The sequence below is a fragment of the Cavia porcellus genome, unplaced genomic scaffold (assembly GCF_034190915.1).
Source record: "Cavia porcellus strain 051 isolate PalLab524CR breed Dunkin Hartley unplaced genomic scaffold, mCavPor4.1 scaffold_4, whole genome shotgun sequence".
NCBI lineage: Eukaryota > Metazoa > Chordata > Mammalia > Rodentia > Caviidae > Cavia > Cavia porcellus.
In genome coordinates this window covers 102,060,189-102,086,130 of record NW_026947487.1, presented here as the reverse complement: position 1 = coordinate 102,086,130, position 25,942 = coordinate 102,060,189, and the positions used below count along the sequence as shown (strand labels likewise).

The following is a 25,942-nucleotide window of genomic DNA, read 5'->3' as shown; positions in this document are numbered from 1 at the left end:
GGCAGAAGCTAAACACTTGTGTCGGAGGCAAGGGCTGAAGCCCACCATGCACTGTCCCAGGAAGCCAGGGCAGCGAGTACTGACTGCCCTTAGGTCTTAAAGGTTCAATTCTCCACCTCCCAACCACAGACCTTGAAAATTGCATCCACTGTACCTCACTTCTCAGGTTTAGGGAGTTACAGGAAGTGATGCTGCACACAACAGTCTAGGCACGAGGAGAAGCCACTGCCACCTTCACTGAGTCACTCTCAGCATGTGAGACCCTCAGAGTGACTCAGTTCACTCCTACAACAACCCTGGAAAGCGGGTAACATCTTCCTAAACTGAGGCTCTGAGAAGGTTTGTGACTTTTCCAATATCACATAGCAAGTAAACGGCAGGCCAGGCTCTGATCTGTCTTCTGATTCCAAAGCCCTACACTGTTATCCAGCAGACCAGCTGCAGCAGGACGGGCGCAAGTGACCTGCACACACATTTAAGGTGCTCCCTCAGGTTCCGCTGAACAGATCTGTGTGGATGCAGGACAAACGCTTGGATGGCAGAGGCCTGTGAAAACACAGAGCTCTGTGTACTCAAGAGCTCGGCCCACTGAGAGGACGCGGGAAGGCACTGTGCCCCTACAGTGAACCGGCACTGAACATGTATTGTAGGGGGTGGGCAAAAGCGCATCCCACTTTCTGCTGAGGTCCAGCTGCTATTTTAAGAGGACAGAGGACAGCAAACAAGGGTTTTCAGGATTTAGAAATTTCAAGATTGATCAACTTGATAACTCAAGAGCCTAACAAACAGGTTGAGTTAGGCCTGAATTGTCAAAAGCTAGACTCTGCCCTTCCTGCCCGCACTAAGTGACATCAGCATGTGTGACACACACTTCCCAAGTCCAGTTAAAAGACCAAGATGCAGTTATGAAACACCAACGCCGAGCAGGCTCCACTCTGAGGAGAGCTGAAGTATTCCTTGCCCCTAGCCGGTCCCCGCTGTTCCCTCTAGCTCCGGACCGTGCTTTCGCTGACACAGGACTAGCCAGTCACACTGTTGGTCCCAGTCTTGTCCCACCTGACAACTGATCCCATCCTGCGAGCCATCTAGCAAATCACGGAAAATACAACTGGTCTTCAGGCATCATGGTCACCTCTGCAGAGACTCACAGAGAGGAGAGCAGGGAAATGGATCTGAGTTTCCAGTGGCGCTATGGACAAGAGATCCAAACCTCCACCCTCTCTGCTCCCGATAGCTCCCAGCCACTGCTACCTATAAACCCGTAAAATGAGCAAATCCAGAGAAGCCGACAGCTGTTCTTGCAGGGACCTGTCACGAGCCTGTGGGTGCTGGCTGATATCAGGCTCTGTTATTCAGAGAATTGTACCTCACTCCCTAGGATTTGTGGGGATTTTTACCAGTTACCCTTTCTTGGCAGATGAGAAAGATTTATGAACTATATGTATAGAATTCCTCTCCTTAAACTGTCTGGGAATTTTGTATTCTGTAATAACCATTAAAGAAAGAAGCAATCCCCTCCCTCATCTCTGAGTCTAACACATTCAAAGCTATCCTCCTGCCTAGGAACCTAGTTGCTTTGTCTTGAACATGAATCCTACCATCAATACAGGTATGAGATGGGAATTGCAACAGATAATAAGACATCATGTAAGATGCACAACAAGTAAAATATAACTTAGACTCTAAGTAGAGAAGGTTTTAACCAACATCTGAAAGGGACAACCAACTACCCCTAAATTTAGAAATGCAGTCAGAATCTTTCACATCCAAGCAACTCTGCTGTGAGCACTTCTATGTGTATCCTAGAAGGATAACTGTAGTCAACAGTTACCCTTACCTATAAACAGCCCCTTACCTTTAAAAAAGCAGACACGTTTTCTAATCAACAGGTGCTTTTATCCAAACAACCAACCTTCCCAGCCCCAATCTTTATCAGGCAACCACTGACCCTTCTAAGAATCCTGAGTTCTTTTTTTTTCTTTTTCCTTTTTATTGGTACTGGGGATCAAACTCACGACTGCCTGCTTGCAAGGCAGGCGCTTATGCCGCTGAGCTAAATCCCCAGCCCCTGAATCCTGAGTTCTTGGGGCTGGGGATTTAACTCTGCGGCACAAGCGCCTGCCTTGCAAGCGTGCAGTCGTGAGTTTGATCCCCAGTACCAATAAAAAAAAAAAAAAAAGAACACTGATTTCTATACTCCCCTCTGGAACCCCTTAACATAGTTAAGCAGTTGTAAGATCTCTGAAATGTGCAGTAGTTTCTAAGGTAAGTTTCATGACACTTCTTAACCTGTTTTCAGTAGCTTCAGGCACGGTCCCAGCTCCTTCTCATCAACAGGGTCTTACCGGGATCTCCCACCAAAGCAGTTTGTGCTGGTGGGCGGGTGCCGGTTCTCGGAAGCTACGCTTGACCCACTGGACTCTCTTGAAGGCAGCTGTGATCCTAGAAAGGGATCAATCAGAAGAAAGGACAGAAATGTTGAGAGGTGGATACCAGGCCCAGAACTTTGTGTATTAGAGTTACTCGCCAGGATAGGGACCAGACATCTCACCAGCTTCAGTCCCTGGCATGGGAAGGAATAAGGACAAACACGGGATGTGATTCACACAATGACACAGGGCACTTAAGCCCAGGAAACCACTCCTCTTCTCCAAGACACTGAAGAATGTCCATGGCACTAACACGAAGACTGTCTCATACGTCGCAGGAACTTGGGCCTCGCAAGTGTGAAATCAGTTGCTAACATGAAAAGTAGACACAGGAATGGGGACATAGTGCAACCAGACAGCTCATTTTAAAATCATAGGCAGGTGGGGTGGTGCGTACCTGTTACCCCAGCACTTGGGAAGCTCAGGCAGGAGAATCACAAATTCAAGCCTGGCCTGAGAAACCTGGTAACTGAGCAAGACTCTGGTTTTAAAACAAAACAAAACAAAAACTTTTAAAGGCTTGGAGATGTCACTTAAGCCAAAGGTCCAGGTTCAATTCCTGTACTGCAAAAATAAAAATGATAATATAAAAGGCCTAATCACACCTGTCACTTTTTTACTAAAAGCCCTTCAACAGCTTTCTGCTTCTCAGAACGGAGGAAGTTCGATATCCTTACCACGGTGTCGCAGGCAGCGCGACCTGAGCAGAGCAGACCTCCTCGCTGGCCTCGCACCTGCCTCCTTCCTGCCTCTCAGGACCGACCGAGGCACCTCTGTTCCCCGCAGCCCCAGCCTGGCCTGTCTAAACTCCTCGTGCCCTTACCTCAGCTTCCTCAGGGACCCTTCGCTGCCGCCCGGGCTTAGACGAGATCCCCCAGGACAGGAATCTCAGACCACTGTGCTTTTCCTTCCTCGCTTCTGTCACAGCACAGTTTCGTCATTATTTTTATTCGCTCATTTGATGTCTAACTTCTCATGCCCCCACCAGGGAGGTTCCGGACTTGGAGGAATGGAAACTGTGGGAAAGCTGCCCCCCGCCGTGCAGCTAGCACTGGATGAAGAGCTGCCCCGGTCCACTTGTCTGTGGTGACGAGGGAAGGTGCGTGTTCTTCTCCCTGCACCGAAAGGTCCCCAAGTGCTGACCAACCCCTTACAGGAATTCCGGGCAGCAGTCAAGGTTCACCCACTCACTGAGATGCCAGCCAACTGTCCTTGAATTAGAATGCAAATTTCACCCTCTTGAAGCTTGTTTAGGGCCTGATGAGTTATAGCACATCTAACAAAAATCATTTAATGGGAAAAAATAGGGAGAAACCCAACTCCTTTCAGACCTCAGATTTAGGAAATAATTTCCTGCTCTACTGAAAGGTGAATAATTTCAGACTAGACCAAAGAAACAAACTATCGACCTCCAGGACCGAGCAGAGGACACTCTCCAACTTCCCTGCCGTGGCCTGCTGTTTGCCAGGCGCATCTCTAGAGGATGCAGCGCTGCCCAGCCAGCACCAGCGCTCACACAAACCTTCAGCTGTGTCGGGTGTAACTGTATTCGGGAGAGGAAAATGGGCCAAAGTCACATTCCCTAATGACGTTTCTTTTCCAAAGCCCGTGAGGGATGAAAAGATGTTTCTCTTTCCTTTCAACACAAATAATAACACACAAAGATGTGACACTTATCTTAGCCCTTGATCAAAAAACAGCACTTGAAAAATCCCGTGAGGATTTTGACCTGGAACACTTGAGGATGGCTGCCAGCTAAGCAGTACCCAAACCAAGAGGCTCGTAGATAAGCAAGCTCGCAGCACCTCCTGTCCAGCCCGCCCTGCCCAGCCCGCCCTGTCCCTGTAGGGCCCTGGGGAGTGGGGCGCCACTCACCGTCTGTCACGGCACTGCCATTAGGCACGCTTCCCACGTCAACAGAGGGCCCGTCCAGGAAAATTGTCAGCTCTCCGCCTGACACAACGCTGCCTTTGTTCTCCGTCTGCAGGTTCAGGGTCAGCTGCGTGTTCTCCACTGTGGGGCACAAAACGCAACATGGGTGGACTAAATCAAATGCACCCCAAGTTCTGAATCTGGATGCTGCGAGCTCCCATTTCACCTACTCTGGCACCTCTGGTAACTCCTGCCTGTGTCTTCAAATCTGTCTCATGGCATGGCAAAAAAGAGCGGGAAGGAATGTGTCTACCGGTGATTGCCATCCTGTTAGGCAGTAAGAAAGAACTGCTCTTATTTTCTTCACTAGGTTAGGTAAAGGACTGTGAGAAAAGGGGCGTTAATGGTGTACAAAAGGTGACGTTGGTTGCATAGCATCCCCCAAATCCACAGGAAGAATAAAAAGAAGAGGAACAAGCCAAGATGCCCAAGGAAATGCCAGCAGGAGGACTGCAGAGGTTTCCTCTCTTCTTAACCAAGTTAAAGGTATTTCTTGCAGCAGACATGGTAGTGAACCCCCGTAGGTAGGAAGATCCCTGTGAGTTCAAGGCCAGCCTGAAGTGCATAGCAAGCCTGTGTCTCAGACAAACAAAAAGATACTTCTTGTTTTGTTTTGGTGCTAGGAATCAAGCCCAGGGCCCATGCATGCTAAACTTCTGCTCCACCTCTAGCTATACCCTCAGCCCCCCAAAATAGTCTTAAAGTGTTTAATCCTGCCAGATACGATGTGCACTTCTGGGATCCCAGGTATTTGCAAAGCTAAGGAAGGGCAGCGACAGTCATCCTGGGTAACACGGTGGTCAGGGATTATATCAAAAAAAAAAAAACAAAAACAAACGGGGGAAAAAAGACTTTAATCCCACGAATGCATCTGAAATATAAGGGGATAGTTTAAGACCATCAAAGCTTACTACCCGCAAGTCAGTCCCATCAGTCCTGTAAAAAGGGAGCAGGCAGGCCAGGAATTTAGCTCAGCAGCATAAGGGCCTGCCTGGCAAGCGCAAGGTTGTGAGTTCGACCCCCGATACCAGAAAAAGAAAAAGAGACCAGATAGCCCAGATCTGGCTGCGTGACTGAGGTGAGACTGGGCTCACCAGACCACAAAGCAGATTCAGCCTGGCAGAGGATAAGAAGAGCCCAGCAACCCTCACAAGAGAGGGAGCAACGTGCAACCTGAAACCAGGGGCAGGCCAGACTCTGCCACTGAGCCTGGCCACACTGTTTCCATCCAGGTAAATGCTCTGCCCTGCCAACCCATCCTCCTGCGCAGCTCAGCCAGTGGGGAGGTCAGGGCTCAGTGGTTCCAAGCTCCCCTCCACCAACCCCGTGCCTGCCAGCACCTTACAAGTCCAAGCCAGGGAAGCACCGCAGGGCAGAACTTCTCTCCTCTCCTGTCCCATACCCAATCTACTACTTGGTTTTCCTTCTCCATTGTTGCTGTATTACTAGAAGCTCCCGTACCTGTTTTCTAGACAAGGCAGGGTATTATCATAAGTGTTTCTATCAGCACTAAGGTAAATTTGAGTTCTTTCCAGGGATCACCTCCCTCACATCACTTCCCACCCCCAAAATAACAATCCAGCTTCAAATCTAAGAAACAAAAAGTTGGGCATAGTGTGCACACCTGTATACCTGTGATCCCAGCACTGGGGAAGCTGAGGCAGGAGGATCACTGTGACCTCAAGGCCAGTTTGAGCTATAGAGTGACACCTTTCTCAAAAAAGGAAAGGAAAGGAAAGAATAACTTTTCAAGAACTTCACAAAAGCAATTCATCTCTTCCATGAGCCAGCGCAAGCCATGAGGGTCCTGGGAGGAGAAACAAGTACTCCCTACCCCATAAGCAACTAGCTGATTTGGAGGACAGGCTGAGTTGATAGCAACTGAGGTACAAAGACAACTAAATGCTTGTATTGTTTGATTGACTTTGCAGGCCGAAGGCTGGTAGTCTGAGCATCTATTAGGAGGATAACAATATGCAATATAGCAACCATGGGGGATTTCCTTCTGTCTTGTTTTTGAAATTGAATATTGTTGTTTTGTTTTGTTCTATTTCATTGTTGTGCTTTATTTAACGTTCTGCTTTGACTATTTTCATTCTGTTCTGTTTGATTTTATTATATCTGATGGTATGGGTAGCAATTTTGAAGATAACAAGCAGCATTATGGTAGCCATTGTTGACTTCCTATATCCTGTTTTGAAATTCTATATCACTGTTTTGACTGGCTTTATTGTTTTATTTTGATTTTCTTTATAGTATGCATTCACTAAATGCCCACTAACTAGAGAATGGATAAAAAAGAGGTGGTACTTTTATACAATGGAGTACTATTCAGCCTTAAAGAGGGATAAACTGGAGACTTTTCTAGGTAAATGGATGCAATTTGAGACCATATTCATAAGTGAAATAAATCAGACACACATGTGTAAACATGTTGTCTCACCAGTGTAAGAAGCCGAAAGAAACATTATGCACATGTATATATATACATATAAAAAGGTAGCTAAGATAATTATACTACTGATTTCTCTGAGGTCATTGAAAAGAAAGATTTGTGGAGTGCAGATGTCTTGTGATCTGGGTAAATGATTTGAGGATGACACTGCACAATGTATGTAGTCTTCCCACTCCTATTTCCAGGCCAGATGTAGCACCTAAGTCTCTGGCAACGTACTATCTTCCTTGACTTTGCTTGGTTCTAGACTGAAGAATTTCTCTTGGTCTGATTTATTCATTTTATGTTGCTCTTGACCTTTCTGAGGCTTTTGGTGGGGGGATTGTGGCAACAAACGCAGAATCCTTCAGGGTAGCCACACGGCTGTCAGGGGTAAACTGTCTTATCTTGCTTCTAGGACACCCTTGAAGATGCCCAGCCTTCGGGCTCAGCTCCCTGCTTTCCTTCTCCTGTGTCAAAGTCCACCTTTTCAAACAGATGCAGCATGTGTCCCCATCCCTAGAGGATGATGGCACCCAACAGCAAGATGGTAGACCCCAAAGCTGCCGGCGTACCCCCAAGACAATCACCCTGCCACAGTCCTCTGACAGAATCTGCAGGCACAACCTGAACTTTTCTCCCCAGGTCTCACCCCAAAGCTCCAACCTGGCCCAGCAGAGTTCTCGCAGCCTTGGGGACTCAGAGGTCACCCTACATGTCTTGGAGAACATTTTACCTAGGACAAGAAACGCGACCTTTCTCTTTGAACTTCTAAGAACATAACCATAACCATCCACTGTTTCATTCACCAAAAGAGGAGAGCCAGCGAGACCCCGGGTCATCATGACCACAGCCAAGCTATCAAAGTTGGTGTCATTAAGAACATGGCACCTGATGGCTTGTAGTATGACGAATACAACATCACTCCCCAGTCCACTTGCTAAAGGCATTTAACCTGAATCTAATCAAGCCTCTACATCTATTTTCAAGGTTACATGAACTAAGGGGCAGAGAAACACACAAAATGACACCATGAGACAAGCAGACAAATTCAGGGTGTGGAATACCTCCAGGCTAACTCTCTTGGATGCCTGAAAAACTCAGTGGTATTAAACATACTTTTATTTTTTAAAAAGGGAGAGAGAAAAAGACTCTTCTAGATTTAAAGAAATATAACCACCAAATGCCATGCAAGAATTTTTCCTAAACCTTCTTTTGAAATAAACATATATTCTTAAGACAGCTGAAGAAATTTGCATACAACCTAGCTATTAGCTGTTACTTGAAACTATTGCTAATTTTACATTCAAAAATAGTACTATGGTTTTTATATAAGAACACTCTCATTCTTGGGAGGTGCAAGAGTAGATTATAACACTATTTGCACTTATTCCCAAGTGGTTACTGTAGAATAGGCTGAAGATTTTAGAAATAAACGGTCCTGGTATCTTCCATTACCCTCAAATAATTCCAGTTTAAAACAACTGCACAGAGCCACACATTCGCACATATAGATACGATAAAACAGATGCAGCAGAATGTTAAGTGTGGAATCTAGGGGGAGACATGTGGGTAATTCACTGCACTAGGCTTTCAATACTCCTGTATGTTTGCACATTTCATAATAAACAACTGGAAAAGTATTTTTAATTGGCAGAGCTATTAAAAAAATTAAATCTCTGAGAACAGAGCACCCTGTTATTCTCCTTTAAAAAAAAAAAAAAAAAAACCTGAGCCCAGGGAGCCCTACAATGCATAATGGGTCTAAAGAAACCATTAGGTAACTGAGTGACAGACGTGAGCAGACAGGACGCTGAAGACCAAGTGTGGCTGGAAAACATATCCTGGAATCTCAGTTATAAATAGCAAGCCCAGCCACCTCACCTCTGGGCCCGCTGGCTGCATACAGCTGCACTGACGACTCTACAAAGGCCCTTTCTCCTCCTGCACGTCTTCCTGAGGCGCTGCTCAAAAATCAAGACACAGGCCTGGGGGTGCAGTGCAGTGATGGAGCATGTGCCAGGCATGTGTGAGGCCCCAGGTTCCATCCCCAGCACCGAGGGGAAAAAGACAGAAAGAAACTCATGAACGAGTGAGTGCAGGAGGGCGGTTTCCACAACCGGAATGGGACCTGGCGCAGGAAGTTCACTTGCTGTCAGCCTCAGTAGGCCTTGCTCCAGCTGGATTCTTGCAGCTCTCGGAAGTACACTGAGCACCTACTATTTTACAGTCACTGTGAATGTTCAGAAACAAGTCAGGCTCAAATCTGTGCTCCTGGAGCACTCAGTATATTGTAATTGAAAGGAAATAGACCCCCCCCCCAAAAAAAGCAAACTGTTTAATCTGTTGGATGGTGGCTGGTGGAACAGGAAAAAATGAAACAAGGAAAGACAATGTAAGTCAGGCATGGCAGCACAAGCCTGTAATTCTCTGGTCTCAGCATTCAGGAGGCTGAGGCAGGAGGACTTCAATTTCAAGGTCGGACTGGACTAAATAGCAAGACCCTGTCTCAAAAATAAAGAAGGGCCAGGCATAGTGGTGCATGCCTGTAAGCCCAGCACTCAGGAGGCTGAGGCAGGAGGCTGAGGCTGAGGCAGGCTGAACTTAACATGAGTTCGAGGCCAGCCGGGCTACAGTAAGTCCAAGGCCATCCTGAACTGCATAATGAGACCCTGTCTCAAAAAAATAAATAAATAAAATAAAAAATACAAATTAAATTAAATTGAAAAAGAGGAAAATAAGAAAGTTAGTTAGGTGGTTTGGCATGGAAAAGTCTCATTGGGAAGTGATAAGTGAGGAAAGACCGAGAGCCCTGTAAGCACGCTTGCCGGTCAGAGGTGGCAGGGAGCCGTGCAGCTGGAGCAAAGCGTAAGAAGAGGAGCGGAGCAGGAGACGCGGGCGGGACGCAGCGGAGCCCTGAGCAGCACTCATCCTGCTGACACGGGTGCTGAGTAAGGAGGTGCCTCCGCTCCTGCCGCAGCACAGTCACTCTGGCTTCAGCCAGGGCCGAAGTGGACGAGACCGGGGGGCCTGCGGCAATGATGCTGGAGAGGAGCCGTCGGCCCGGCCTGCCCAGGGCCTGCCCAGGAACACAGCGCCCGGGGCCTCCTCTCTGGGATGTGTTAGAAAAGACCCCCCAAAAAACACGTGAGCAGGCCTACAGGCCTGCTGGCCTCTGAAAATCATTTTTGGACAAATAACAAGCATGGGTGGCAAAAAAAACGGCCAAATAGCTGGAAGGAGCTGATTCAGTTGGGGCCAAAAGGAACATATATAATGAAAATATTCCGCTGGCCAAAGCTGTGAGTTCCACCCAGGGAGCCAAAGGCCTCAGCCCTGCCTGAGCCCATGCCAGTTTGGGCAATCAGCAAACATGCTTTTTCAGTTATAGGACTGCACTCTTCTCTGCTGTTCTAAGTACCATTACCAGTATCTTTTTGTTGTGGTGATTGTTTAGTTTTGTTTTTTGTCTTTTTGAGACAAGGTCTTGCTATGAAGCTTAGGTTCGCCTTGACCTCACTTTGTAGCCCAGAATTTGCAACAATCCTCCTGCCTCAGCCTCCCTTGTGCTGAGATTACAGATGTGCGCCACCACACCCGGCTCATTACTAATACTTTATGATGCTACCTTATAGAAGTTGACAGACAGCAACCGGCTGACTGTTGGAGTCTGAGAGAACGAATCCGGGAAATCTCAAGGCCCATGCTAGGAGGGCCCTTTTAACAGCCAGCATGCCAGACACCAGTACTACTGTACCAAGAACAACAGATCCACCCATGAGCTCACGGAAGCATGGACAGACAAAGCAACATGCTGAATCATACTTAGGAACAGACAGCAAAATCCAGACTATAGGCAATTAGACAGGATGAGCTGTCCTGTTATTCTGCAATTAACTGCAACAGATACACAAAGAGGACGGAGGGTCTAGGGTAAAAGAGGCATAAGAGACCTAGCAATCTTAGGGCTGGAGCTGCAGCTCAATGTGGGGTTGAAGTGCAGTCTCCAGCACCAAAAAAAGAGACATAGCAATTTTATTTGTCAAACAATAAAATTTTTGATTCAAATAATTACCCTTGATGGTTCAACTGGCATCAAGGTTATGTTTTTTGTTTTTTCTTCTGCTCTGGGGGGCTGAGGATCAACCCAGGGTCTTGTGTGTGCCAGGCAAGTTCTGTACCACAGAGCTCCACTCTGGCCCAAAGCTCTGATGCTGGGAAGTCCTCATCTTTGGGAGACACACACTGAAATATCCCTAGATGAAATGTATCTGGGATTTGCACAAAGCCAATGGTAGCGGGTACGTGGGGAGTCAGGTGGGAAGCGAGTGGCCACTTGATGAGGCACATCCAGGGGTTGGTTGCTACTCTCTACACTTTTGAATGTACTCACATATACTATTATAGTGTGCACGTGCACCCACCAGCATACCTAAGGCACAAATAGCAACTGCAGGTTAACTAAAAACCGTATGAGAACCCAACATTCATGCATAGTTTGAAATGTGAAAAGGCAGAAAATACACCAGCCAAGCCATTTGCGTAATGACTCCTACCCTTGTTTCCTCATTTCAAAACCTCCGATTTGCAAGTGGCTTCGGGTTAATAATTTCCTATTGCAGGGAGCTGGTCACCGTACAAGGATGAGTAATATTTTTCTAAGAGTTACTTTTTTCCTTTCTTGACTTGGACATTTTAATACATTGCTTGCATAAAGTACTAATAAATATAGATAAATATAATAGGCATGGAAGTTGTCTTCTTTATATCCCAACAAAAGAACACTTTAAACCGTAACTGCCAAATCATGCTACTGTAAGTGCAATTCTGTTTGGAAATCCAGAACAGTTGCTTGGACAGTTTCACAATGGAAAGCTACACTCTTCTAGGTAAGAACTTTTATCATCACTGTCTCTCCGCTCCCACGCCCGCAAAGCACATGGACATACCGCTGTCTTTCTTTCTCCCCTGCAGAGCTGGGGAAGCCAACCCAGGGCTCCCAGCATGCCGGGCATGTGCTCTACCACTGAGTTACCCCCCACCCCTAGCACACATCTTTTAAAAGGAAAAACTGTTTTCTTTTTCTTTCTAAGTCAGAACGCACTTCCAGGCTTTACCTGGAAATGTGATGCAAAAGTAGGAAGCTTTTGAGGAGAGCAAGTATTTGAGGGTTAAGAGTCTCTGAGGCGCAGTGAAGATGGGATTAATTGGGCCTGAACAGAGCTGCTCAGTGGAACAAGCCTCCTTCTTCCTGCCTCCCCACACCCTGGGTCCCAGAGGGCCATCAAAAGAAAGTGAAAATAAGCAGAGCATTCATTAACAGGGCAGTGCTCATTCTACATGTAACTGCCAAATGCCGGTGCGCAGAGGAACAGGACCAGAGGAAATTCCAGAAGGGCAGAGAGTAAACGGCCTCCTTTCCACTCCCCGATTCCCCATAACTCAGAGCCACACAGGCTGGAGTCCGCCCAGGCTGAAAGAGTGCTTTCACATGCCCCACGCAGCTAAGAAGCCAGGGGCTGCCTGGACACAGCATTGCAAGGGCTCCGACCCAGCTTCTATCGTGGCTAGAGCTAACAAGTGAGAATCTTTCCTGCCGTGCTGGAATCGGGTTGTTAACTCTTGGAGAATCAAAGGTGACCCTGCTTTGTCCACCGCACCTGGCCTTCTGACACTCGGGGGTGCTGGGGTCTTCCCGGAACATAGCGTAGCCGCTGTGCTGCTGCTGGGAGCCTGCCGTATCCCCAGGCTCGCTCATGGCTTTGGACTATGGAGCTGCATTAACTCTTCTAGAAAAAAGGGCTTCACTTTATAAAACCAGTTTTGAACTGCTCTTTCTCTTTTTTCTCTATGTCACTTTCATTTATTGCGGAAATATCCACTGGGTGCCTATAACCTGCCAGACACTGCTTGAAGCAGGGTTATTATGATGGAGAAGCTAAACGGGTATAGCACCTGCTTTTAAGAATCTCACAATCCATCAGCAGAAGTAAAAGAAATGAAGTAATCTCACTCAGAAATGTAAGGTTGCAGCTGTGAGGAAAGGGTCCATGCATGACACCTCGGTCCCCTGGGTTAATGGGACACTCAGCCTGTCAGAGCATCAGGAGAAGTTTCCTCAGGCCTGAGGACAAGGTAACTGTGACACAAGATACACAACATCGGCTGGCAGGCCGGGGGTGGAGTCAGCAAGGAAGACAGAGAAAACACTGTGCGCAAAGGCCCTGAGGCACAACAAACTGAAAGCATCTGGAAAACTGAACAGAGGGGTCAGAGGGTGGAACGGCAAGTGACCCAAGGGAGGAAAGCGAGGAAGCTGCTCAACATTATAGCACCCTGAGGCAGGCCACACCAAACAGCTTTTCTCTATCTTAACAACAACAACATGGTACCCAGAGTTCTTAGTCAAAGTGTAACAAGATGAACACTAGAAATCAGAAATCATTCCGTAAACTGGGCACAGCGGCACACATTTTTAATCCCAGCTACTCGGGAGGCAAGGTAGAGATTACAGGTTCAAGGCCAACCTGGCCAAGTTAAAGAGACCATAGCTCGGGGCTGGGGATTTAGCTCAGTGGCATAAGCACCTGCCTTGCAAGCAGGCAGTCGTGAGTTCGATGCCCGGTACCGATAAAAAGTTAAAAAAAAGAGAGAGAGACCATAGCTCAAAATAAAAAAGAGCCAGAGATGTAGCCTAGCACTCCCAGGATTGAGCTCCGTAACACACACACACACACACACACACACACACACACACACACACACATCATTCTGCCTGCAATGTAGAAAACAAGCTGGAGGGGGGGTTAAAGACAAAAACAAGCAGAGCAGAGGCCACTGATGACAAACGGGAGGGACCAGGAAAGGCCATATGCGGAAGTAAAGATGAAAGGGGGCAAGCTTGCAAGGGACAGACCCGGAGACCTGCAACTGCAGACAGGGACAGGGCAAGGATCGGAGCCCACTCTTGGGGCTCCGACCAACCTAGCTGGACACACAACGGTCAGTGGGTAGCAGCACAGGACCGGGGCTTGGAAAGAAGTGAGGCACTTGGGCTTGGACACCGACTTGGACATGGGGCAGAGTTTCTGGCACACCCACAAGGAGACACCGAGCACCTTTGGAGGTACTAGAGTGGCGTTCGGGGCAGAGGCCAGAGTTGGAGACTGAGACCTGTGGGTCGCCCTGTACCTCGGTTCTCAGGTGCAGAAGGGGATTAGGTCATGGAAGAAAAAGATCAAATGAGACGAAATCTCTTGGTTAGGAGTCAGTCAGCTAAAGGTGACTTTGCAAAGGAGACAGAGAAACAGCTGCAGAGGCTCCAGCTTGAGGACCAGAGCATGCCTTTCCTGGGAGGAGGGGAATGGTGCCTTCTGCAGCCCACACTGGAGAGGAGGAGAATGGACCAGGCCTCTGTACCCTCATTTTGGGACATGACGATCCTTGTTTCTCTTGATCTCAGGTCCCAGAGTTGTACAGCCAAAGTCATTGCAGCAACACACAGTTTTCATCACACACAAACAAAACAAAACTCCACATACACAGCCCGTTCAGAACTGGTCATCCATCTCAGGTGTCCTCCAGTGAGACCCCGACGGAGAGCCTCTGGAACCAGCTACGGAACCCCTTCAGACAGGACCCTAAGGCTGCATAAATCCATAAATCTCAGTTCGTCAAACTGCAGCATATTTTAAATTTTTTAAAAAGTGATTTAGGAGAAATAAATGCAGATCTGGAAAAAGTAAGCCTTGAGAATAAACCACCGGTTCCCCACAGTCCAGGCCGCCTCCTCACCGGCCGTCCTCCCGCACCGCTGGCTCCACTCCCAGGCCGGGCTTTCACAGCTCACCAGGCTGCCCAGGAGCCCAGGCCTGCGCATCACTAGGGCTGGGGCAGGCTGGCAAGGAACAAGCCTCTTTTCACAAGTTCTTTGCACAGCAAAATGTAGGAGGCTTCCTAGAAAATTTTTTGAGGCTACCATTCTGCTTGTAAAACACTTGGGAGTTTTTAGGAATTACCATTTTGACGCATGAAATGCTATGGCCCAATTAAGATCTGGATTAATGATGACAAAGCGTGTAACACGAAAGACTATCCAAACTACCATGTGAAAACAAATGACATTATAGAACAATCCTATAATTTAAACTTTGTAAAAATAAGTATATCAGGGGCAAAGGAATAAAGGAACCCAAGAAAAACGAAAGTTGTGTTCAAAGAGTAAAATGAGGAAAGGTTTTACTCTTTCAATATTATTTTTTTGTACAGGGGATCGAACTCATGACCTTACACTTGCCAGGTAAGTGCTTACACCACTGAGCTGAATCCCTGGGCCCCTCTACTTTCTCAATTTTTATTAATTGCATAGTATATACATATTTTTCATAATTTCCGTATCAGTTATACGTGTGTACGAAGTGCTGGCAAGCAAAACAACATGATACGTGAACTCTTATCTCAGATACGACCCAGAAAGGCAGGGGCAGAAGATAAAAACAAGTGGGTATGTGCTGATCATTGACAAAGCGGGGTAATGGGTGCACGATGGTTATCTACTTGTACTTATGGTTGAAGTTTTCCATAACATAATGTCTAAAAAACTACTTTTCTAGTTATACTAAACGTCACCATTTTACAATCCATAACATTAAATTCAAAACAACATGCTCGTGCGCTAAGGAGGCTGAGGCAAGGTTTGAGGCCAGCGTGGGCTTCAAAATGAGTTCAAGGCCGGCCTGAACTGCATAATGAAATGCTGTCTCAAAAAGATAGAAAAAATAGCTCATTTTAAAAACAACCCGAATATAGAAAGACTAATTATTCCACACATTCCCAATTTCTTGCTCACAGTATCAACCACTTTTAACAACTTTGCATAGTCATTTATCTGTTAGCACAAACGCATATACAAAAACTATGGATGCAGATGCAGCTGGGCATGGTGGCACATGCCTGCAATCCCAACAATTCGCGAGGTTGAGGCAGAAGGGTGGCTGTGAATTTGAGGTCAGACTGAGCTACACAGTGATCAAACCCAGCCAGAACTACACAGCAAGACCCTGTCTCAGAAAACCAAAACAACAATAATAAAAAAAAAACTGCAGATGTAAAACTGAGGTCATCTTAGACGAGTGGTGGTAATCCTATGGCATGTGTGCCACAGCCTGCTGTTACCAAAATCTCTAAAAGGTTTGCCATAACTGTCCTAGACTCAAACGTTCTGCCCTTTAATTTTTTACTTCATATATTCTACAGTGGGGACGGAGTGGCGGAGGTTGAACCCAGGGCCTTTGCACTGAGCTACACTCACGTCCCCAGCCCCCCTTTTTTTATTTTTTGAGACAAGGTCTCTCTAAATCACTAAGTAACTGAGACCAGGTTTAAACCCTATCCTCCTGTCTCAGCCTCCCAGAGTGCTGAGATTACAGACAGAGGTCACCACACTCAACTTCTACAAATTCTTTAAACTTCACAAAGAAGCAATCTATGCGTTAATTTGGGGGACTAAGGCTGGATGGCTCTACGGAGCTGCTCTCAGCGCTGGGACACAGCAGGGGCCCCGGCACCAGAAGAAATGATTCCATGCTCTTTTTGTGAAGGAAAGGGGCAGGGCACCCATACACACAACGGTCTTATTTTCCTCGTGCCACCATTTCACACCTGTAACACTTGTCACGTTAGGACCTGGAAGTGATGTGGCTGAGGGGAAGGGTCCTGCAGGAGATGGCCCAGAACCTCCATGGGACAGGCCTAAGGAGCAGGAGAAGTGTCTAGAGCCGGACAGACGATACAGTCCCGCACCTACAACAGCTAAATTTAGAAGACAAATTTCCCAAGCTTTCCTCCGGGGACCACCGCTGGACCTGCACTGGCCCAGGCAGGGGCTACTGAGCACCTGTGCTGTGGGCGCTCTTCTTGCAGGCAGCTGAGTTAGTTAGAAATATTACAGGCAGTGAGACAGGGCTAGGTCCTCCAAGGAGCCAAAGCAGAAGCCCAGACACCTTGCAACTGGGAGAGACAGACACCTCCCGCGGTGGGCCAGGCCTCAAGACAAAAGACCGAACAAATCCATCCCTATCCTAAGGACTGATGCTCTAAATAGTTCCCCATCACCCTGAGGAAGCTGAGTCCCAGCTCCGCTCTCTAAGAATGTCTGCTTTCTACGTGCCTTGCTTCTCCATTTGCCCCCAATTTAACCAATTTTACCTGAAGTCCTAATCTTATTGGCTAACTATAGTTATGTCTCATCTTATGAGTTCCCATCCGCCTTGTGAGCTCCCAGTTTTCCCCCACCTTGAACCCGTCTTGCCCCTTGATTTCTCTAAAGTTCGTGGAAAAGACGGTCCTTGGCAACCTGCTTGGGACCCCTTCTGTCTCTCTTCAGACAGAAGCTTTCTCTCTCTCAATAAATATATTCTACTCTTAACCTCCATTGGTCCTAAATTCATTCTTTGATTTTAGAGGACACAAACTTGTAGTAAGTTGGGAGTTTCATTCCTCTATACAGTGTGAAGTGAGATATACTGTGAATATCAAAGGCACCTCAGATTTCAGAGACCTGACACAGAAAAAAGAAATGTAAATATCTTATTAGTTTTCTTTATTTTGATTATACAATACATTGAGGGGGTTGACATGGGGTCTCCCTAGGTAGTTCAGGCCAGCCCTGAACTCACTATGCAGCCCAGGCTGGCCCCAAACTCACAGCAGTCCTCCTGCCTCAGCCTCCTGAGTGCTTAGATTATAGGCATGCACCACCATGCCTGGCTAAAATTGTAGTTTGCGTCATGGAACAAATGAGATAAATTATTGAATTAATTTCATTTTGGGGGGGTTTATTTTGTAATGTGGATGCTAACACATTAATTACATGTGAGGCTCACATCATCTTTCTACTGAACAGCTCTTTTCTGGTACCTGCCCTCTCCTGGTCTTTTTTTTTTTTTTTTTTTTTTTTTTTCATATTACAGATTGATCCCAAGGCCTTTGGACTGAGCTGCACCCTAGCTCTTTCATAATTTTGAAACTATGTTGCTAAATTGTCCAGACTGGGCTAAACATTGAGATCCTCCTGCCTCAGCCTCCTGGAGTGCTGACTTACATGCCTATGGCCCCACACTATCTTTGGCCACAACCTTCCTGCTTCAAAGCTTCCCACATGCTGTTCCTGCAGCCTGGAACCCTTTCCGCTTGTTTCCCCGGACAATTCCTTCTCATCCTTTCCAGTATCTAGGTGTCACTTCCTCCAGAAAGCCCCCTGCTACAGGCAGATCCCTCCTCCAGTCCGAGTTCTGGTAACACAGTCCAAGAACAGCCTGCACTGTCCTCCCTCACATCTGCCCAGGCACAGTCACCTGCCCCATTCGTCTGTGCATTTCCTCACTAGATTCCAAAGTCTAGGAGGACGGCGACACCGCTGCCACGTTCCAGCTTTAGCTAGGGCAGCGCTGAAGATGGTGGCATCTGAGTCAGTGGTGCCGGATACCCAGCAGGCCTGGCCTGCCCAAAAAGCCTCAGGACCCTAAGACAATGCCCTGCGCAGGGGAAATTTCCTGTCCAACAAAACCCTCAGCCACCACTGACAAGAAAGGAGAACAGAAAAGTGGGCGGAGGCCATGGCCCCCTCCTGGGGGCTACAACAAGGCAAGCAAGGCCAGGATGTGCCTGAAGAAAAACAAAAGGGCTGCAGGGGTCACCCTGTCAGGGGCCCAGCTCCCAGGGCCGCCAGCTAACAGGACTCCAGCACCGGCAGGCAGCAGGCAAGCAACGGCCAAGCCCACTCGGTCCCAGGAGGGTGCTCCTGACAGAAGGCTTTTCTTCTCTCCTGGGCTGGCACAGAGGGCAGGTTTGTTTGCACGCAGGCTGCAGGGCCCGGGTGTTTACTTTTTGAGTCTCCTGGCTAAAAGGCCCTTTCTTCGTAGCAGCTCTGGGTTGACACCAAACCGAAATGGGCCCCGCCTGCACCTCTGGAGAGTTTGGAGCCCTCTGGCTTCTCTGGGAATTCCTTGAGCCTCTGGCCTGGGCCTGTCTGCCTGAGGCGAGGGTGACAAGAGCAGTACACAGAGCTCTTCAGAGACCACTAAGGGCGACTGACAAAGTTCCAGAGCCTGGCGTGCCCTGCCAGTCACCACTAGAGCAGTCACTGAGGCCACTGCAACCGGGGGAGGCCAACAAATAGGGCTTCAGCAAGGGGCTTGCGTGAGTGCCGCTTCCCTTCCCAGAGGTGAGCCTGACACTGGTCACCAAGACTCAGTCACAAGAGAAGGCCAGGTGTGGCAGCACACACCCGTAATCCCAGCACTCGGGGAGGCTGAGGCAGGAGGACTGTCATGTGAGTTTGAGGCCACTCTGAACTGCATAGTAATACCTTGTCTCAAAAAACCACAAGTAGGAGAAGAACAAGAAAAAGAAGAAGAGGAGGAGGAGGAAGAGGAGAGGAGGAAGAGGAGGAGGAAGGATTGTGACTGGAGGTATAGCTCAGTGATTTCATAGGCACGAGGCCCTAGGTTCAAGCCCACACACCACCAAAAAACAACAAAACCCAGTGCAATCAAGGCAGGCTTCTCTGAGATAGCAAGTGAACAGGCCAAGGGTGAGGCAGCAGGCAGCAAGGACACATGAGAAAGAATGCTTCAGGAAGGAGGCAAAGCCAGTGCAAAGGCCCTGTGGCAAATGGGCAGGAGTGGCCCAGCAAGGAGACCTGTGAGATGCAAAGAGAAACATGGCGACAGACAGCTGCTAGGACAAGCAGGAGGGAAGGCTAAGAAGGGGGTGGGAAATCACTAAGGAGCAGCCTGATGTGATTTCTAGTTTGAATGATTCAGGTTGGTGGGTTCAACTGGACTTCAGGGAAACAAAGGCACCAAGATGCAGAGGCACCCTATAAGAGTCTCAGCTATACACTTGAGAAGGGACAGTGGCCTGGGTGGGGTGACCGGAGCAGAGTGAGAAAGGATTCAGTCCCAGAATGCATCCTCCGGTAATGTGGACAGCAGTGGTGATGGGCTGGCTGAGACTGTGACAGAGTGACATCAAGAAGGACACCAGCTGGATGGCGGTGGGGGCGCCTGTAATCCCAGCATTCAGGAAGCTGAGGCAGGAGGACCCCCAGCGAGTTTGCAGCCAGCAGAAGCTAGTGAGATCAAGGCCATCCTGAACTACACAGTGAGACCCTGTCTCCAAAAAGGGTCACCAAGGACCTCAGCCTGAGCGATATAAGATGGGCGAAGCTGAGGTGAAGCCCACAGCTCTGGTTCTAATATGTTTATCTCGTCTGGCGACGTTAATTCACACAACACTCTCCTGGTGGCCAGGGAAGGAGCCCAGGCCAGGAGCCAGAGGCGCACAGACCAAACTGAAAGCCACGCAGCAGGATGCCCTCACTCATGACAGGAGGGGTGCAGATGAACTGGGACCCAGGACCAAACACACCTGCAGGATCCCGGAAGGAAAAGACCGGCCAGAGGAAAGTGAGCCAAGGGCCCTGGGAGGAAAGGTGTGCACCACTATGCCCTGCTCACTTTTTAAACTGTAGTAAAATACACATGGCATAAAACTTTAAACTGCTTTTGAAAACAGAAAAAATTTAATAGCCAGTCATGGTGGCACACAGCTGGAGTATTCACATAGCAAGAGCAAGTGTGAGTTCTGCCTAGGGAACTTAGTGAAACACTCTGTTCCAAAAAAATTTTTATTTACTTATTTATTCATTCTTGGTACCAGAGAGCGAACTCACAATCTCACACTCACCAGGCAGGCACTTATATCACTGAGCTAAATCCCTGGCTGTTTTTAATTTTTTTTTTTTTTTTAATCAGTACCAGGGATCGAACTCAGGACCATGCGCTTGCAAGGCGGGCACTTATGCCGCTGAGCTAAATCCCGTTTTTAATTTTTAAGAGGTAGGAATACAACTCATTGATAAAGTACTCCCAGATTCAATCCCCAGTACCACAAAATAATAACAATAATACTTATTTTCGATTTCAGGAGCAAGCAAAAAACTCTCAGAAGCTAGCATTACTACAGCCCTTCTGGGAGTCGGAAACCGCAGGGCTGCGGCAGCGTCTCTCCCGCCTCCGCCAGCACTGCCACGGCCCCTTTCACCTCGGTCCCCTGCACCCCCAGCCCACTGGCGACCTTTCATTCCTTTAATTTGACTGTAGCCTTGATTGGGGGGGTATTGAGGATGGAACTCAGGACCTCGCGCATATTAGGCAGGCGCTTGCCTCATGAGCTAAACTCAAGCTTTCAAATGCCAATTTTAAATTGTTTTTAGCAAACAGCCATGTGTAACACTTCTTCTCTGTTCTCCCTCTGAATCAAGTCCCAGGTCGTGGAGTTTTATTTCTGTTCCAGCTGAAAGCTGGAAAGCAGGGCAGCTGGCCTTCAAGCCCAGGCCCCAACTGGCCATTCTGGTCTCAGGAGGGCAGTGCTGTAAGCTCAGACAAATGACGAGCTCACGCGTGAGGGAAAGACAAGAGCCACACACAGAACACAGCGGAGAGGCAGGGAGCCTTCCTAGGCCGACTGCCTGCCCATTTTGAGCTGCTGTGGGCACTGTGAGAGTCTCAGCGCCAGCCAGCTTCTCCCAGGGTGTGCAGGAAGCTTCGAAGGCCCTGCGGCTGTGACTGGAGCTGGAGAGTTTGATGTGACGTCCTAGTGTTTGGCACACAGACACAGAGCTGGGTGTGGTGGCCCAGGCCTATAACCCCAGCACTCTTGAGGCTGTGAGTGCAAGGCCATTGTGGGCTACTTGGTGAGTTCAGGCAGGTTCGAGGCCTGCCTGAATTACGGAGCAAGGCCCTGTCTTCAAAACAAAACAGAACAGAACAAAAGTCTGCCAGAAGCAACAAAGGCCGATGAGGCAAGACAGTTCGGAAGGAGGACTCTGTCCCACGTGATGCAGCTGCTCCCTCCAACGAAAGCATCGAGAATGTGTAAAACTCAGCAGGTGAAAAAAAACAGAACCAGACCCCTATTCCAAACAACCCTGGACGGATTCAACAGATAAATGCTTTTTTAAAAACTGAATAATGACGGGGCAGGGGTGGCTCAGTGGTAGAGCACTTACCTAGTATGTGTCAGGCCCTGGGTTCCTCCCCCAGGACCACTAAAAATAAAAATAAACGATGAAAACCATCGGTGTTGGTATAAGGAAGGCATCTGACTTTCTCCACTAGTACGCTCAGTGGTTCTCAGACTCACTAAGTCGGGACCCCTGGAGGGTCTGTTAACACACAGAGGCCGGCCCCACCTGCGTAGGAGTTCTCCAGTCTGGAGGCTGGAAAATTTACTACATTTCTTCTAGGAGACGCCTAAGCCGCTGGCCGGGAACCACACTCTGAAACCACTGGCGAGCTGAGGTCCTGGCTCCATTTGCTGGTCTTTCTTTCTGATTTTAAATGCCACCTTTGTCATGCAGTGCTGATACTGGATTATATTTGGACAAAAAGACAGGACAGGGTCAGGGGACACAGGAATGGCCCTATGAGATGAAGACACAGCTCTTCATCTATGTCTCGGATGATTCAAGTGTGGAAAGAAGGGCAGGAATTAGCAGGAGTGCAGCACATGCCTATTATCCCAGCTACTCTGGAGGCTGAGGCAGGAGGATTACAAACTCAAGGCCAGCCTGGGCAACCAAGCAACACTTTGACTCAAAATAAAAGTAAAAAGGGCTGGAGATGTAGAGTACCCCTTAGTTCAAGTCTCAGCACTAAGGGAAAAATGGCAATAATAAATTATAATAAACTATAGCCCATTGAATAAAATATGCAGACAGATAATACATACCTACACGCATGCACTGGGACAGGGAACGCTCTTTCTTGCAGTACTGTGCTAATCAGTGAGTGAGAGGAAATGATAAAACTAGAAAAAAAAATGCCACCATCATAGGAAAATCATTTTTGGATGCAAAACCCAGCAGCAAGTGAAAGTGGGATGAGGACCACAGTCCCAAAGCATCTCCTGTAAATTGCTTTTTATTTGTTTACTTTTGTGAGACAGAGTTTAACCATGCAGTGTGGGCTGGCCTTCAACTCAGGATGCATCCCCGGGCCGGCCTCCACCTCACTGCACTTCTCCTGCCTCAGCCTCACAAGTACTGCAGTTACAGGTGTACACCACCATCCTGCGGTCTCAGCACTGGGGAGGTTGAGGAGGAGGATCACTGCAAGTTCAGTGTCGGCTTGAGCTACATTGGGCAATCCTGACTCAACAAATAAATAAGCAAACAAGCTTTAAAAACAAAACAAAACAAACCTTCAAGCTACTGCTCTCACTCGGGAAATACTGTGTCCACTACTTGAAAATAGCAGTCTGGTACCACCGTGGCCTGTGATGTCAGGGAGGCTGGACAGGAGAGATCACTACGAAGAGAAAATCATCTCAATGTCTCCCACTACCGGCATAGAGAAAAATCAAGGGGTGAGAGCTCAGGAAACCTACGCAGTTAACCGTGAAAGCCATCTGAAATGTCTGTCTCAAAAGGCCCCTAAAAGGCCCCTGAAACAAATCAATAAGCAACCTCAATGACATAGAGGTGACTGAGCCGTCCTGAGGCCCCCAAATAGGGCTCTGGTGCAGACCTCCGCACAGCCACAGCCCGCTCAGTGTCCCCATAAGGAGAAGCTGCCGGCTGCAGAGGGGAGGGAGGCAGGAGCCAGGAAGGCCACACGTGCCTGCAGAGCCGGGTCAGGGAGCACAGAGGCAGGAGTCGCCCGGATGCCTAACACCCACCCTGCAGATGACACACCCATTTCTAAAGGGCGCAAAGGCCAAGACCGTGGCGCAGAGACATCCCGTAAATAACAGCCTCCCTTGGCTTTGCCGAAGTGTCAGCATTTGTTCGGCCTTGGAATTCTGTCCTGCAATAGCCCATAAGGCAAGAAGTTTCCACAACAGGTGACTGGATCTGCACTGTACATCTCCAGGCCTCAAACCTCCTCATTTGTAGGAAGAAATGTGTCAGAAGAGACAGCTGCTGCTGCTGTCACCACTGCCGCCACTTACACGGATCTTCCACGTGCCAGCTACAGTCATTAACTCATTTAACCCCAAAACAGCATTTCAGAGATAAGGAACAGGCACACAGAGCTGAGTGATTTTCCAACGTCCTAAGACTGCTGGGATCAGGACTTCGACCCAGGTCATCTGGGTTCACAGCCTACATGTCATTTTCCACTCCTCTGTAACACATTTGCAAACACCCAGAAATAGCCTTGCTCTAAATAGACAGCCTATGAAACAAAGCCAGAAAATGCTGTACACGTGTGCATGCATGTGCACCTGCACGCATGCAGCCTATGCTACGGTTATGCTAGTTTGATTAGTTTTCCAAGAAAAAGTAGCCCCTCGCCCTATTAGAATTTACGTTTTCCATCAGATCTGATCTGCAACGTCTCTGCCCGACACAACCACGCACAAATGCAATGACCAGAGGCACCAATGGCCACAACAGTTGCGACCAGGACCAGAAACATCATAACTACAGGACAGAAGAAAAAAGTTGCTACTGTAAGGACAGGCAGCAAGCAGAATACAGGACAATGTATAGGCTAATAACAAGCATAACACTATGAAACTGATGGAACAAACCAGTGTGTAATCCCAGCACTCAGGAGGCTGAGGCAGGAGGGTGACGGCAACTTTGAGGCCAGCCTGGGCTACCTCTGAGTTCCAGCCCAGCCTGAACTACAAGTGAGACCTTGTCTCAAAAACAAAACAAACAAAAATAATGAAATTTGAATGAGGGTATATCCAAAGCAAGAATGTTTTCATTATTAAACAAGAAAGAAATAAATAAATGCACTGTACCTTCAACTTGAAAAGGTATAAATGAATGAATGAGTGAATGAACAGATCTAGGGCAACTAGTAGAAAAAAGTTAATGAAGGTAAAACAGAAATTAGTATTAGAAAATACACATAATTGACAAATCCAACAAGTCAAAAGGTTTGAAGGAAGTTGCTTAAACTAGTCAGAAGGAAAAAAAAAAAACTTTGAGGAAAAAAAATCCACATAAATACCAAACTTTTTTTTTTTTGTCTTTTTCTTTCTTATCGGTACCGGGGATTGAACTCACGACCACAGACTTGCAAGACAGGAGCTTATGCTGCTGAGCTAAATCCCCAGCAATACCAAACATTTTAAGAGGAAAAATTATACATATTTGAAAAAATAAGAATGGCATTTCAAAGTCTTACACTAATAAGTATAAAAATCTCATGAAGTGCTTTTCTCAGGAACAACAATGAATTAACAACAAAATTGACTCAAGATAAATCAGAAAAGTTGAAGAAAAAAACTAAAAAAGTCATCACACAATTATTTCAAAGGAAGATGCCAGACCTCATCGGTTTTATGATTGAGTTCCTCTTGCACTCATGGAACACATAATTTTCATGTTATATGGTACATCCCTGACGCTCGAAAGTGCCTCAATTTACTTTACAAAATTAGCTTAGCTTTGATCCCAAAGCTGACAAAAACAGAGCAAAACTACAGTCAAAGCTCCCTGATAAATACATATGGAAAACTCTCAAATTAGGTATTGATAAATGATTCCAACAGATTGGGTCTTCCGATGTAACCCAGGCTGGCCTCTAACTCAGTGATCTTCCTGCATCAGGGATGCGGAGGATACAGCCATGCGTCATCACAACCTGCTCAAGGAACGATTTACCTTCAAATAAGGTAAATTCTAGAAATCTGAAGACTGTTACTATTGGGAACTTAATTTAACAAATTAAAATAGAAAACTAATTTAGTCCCCTCTTAGTTGCCTTTAAGCAGTTCTAAGCAACTGTAATACATCTGATAAAAGTTCAACACCCTTCTTGATTACACACACACACACACACACACACACACACCACCTAGTAAAGCAAAAAGACAGGTGTCTAACACTCACATTTATACCTAAAGACAGTGAATAGAGGCACTGCTACATCTTCACCAAAACACCCATAAGCAAAGCTACTAACAAGAAAAGAATTATCTTTCAGGACAAGCAAAATTACCAGTCTTAGAGCACATAAATGACTACCAAGGAAACTCCCAAAATTACTAAAACCTGTATTAATACCATAGGCTGATTATCAAAGAAAATGCAGAAACTACTAGCCATCTACTAACAAGGAAT

At 47.4% G+C, this 25,942-nt stretch overlaps 1 protein-coding gene across 4 annotated transcripts in view; it reads right to left on the bottom strand.

Moving 5' to 3' along the window:
- The window catches only part of Wwp2 (WW domain containing E3 ubiquitin protein ligase 2), a 132,320-nt gene that overhangs the window by 80,261 nt on the left and 26,117 nt on the right, over nucleotides 1-25,942 (bottom strand). For all 4 annotated transcript variants that reach the window (XM_003471980.4, XM_005004630.4, XM_023565970.2 and 1 more), the window contains 2 exons: nucleotides 4,305-4,442; nucleotides 2,346-2,442 (listed from right to left, as the gene is read on the bottom strand). In XM_003471980.4, coding sequence (XP_003472028.1) covers nucleotides 2,346-2,442; nucleotides 4,305-4,442 — 235 coding nt within the window. The remainder of the gene's footprint in view (nucleotides 1-2,345; nucleotides 2,443-4,304; nucleotides 4,443-25,942) is intronic.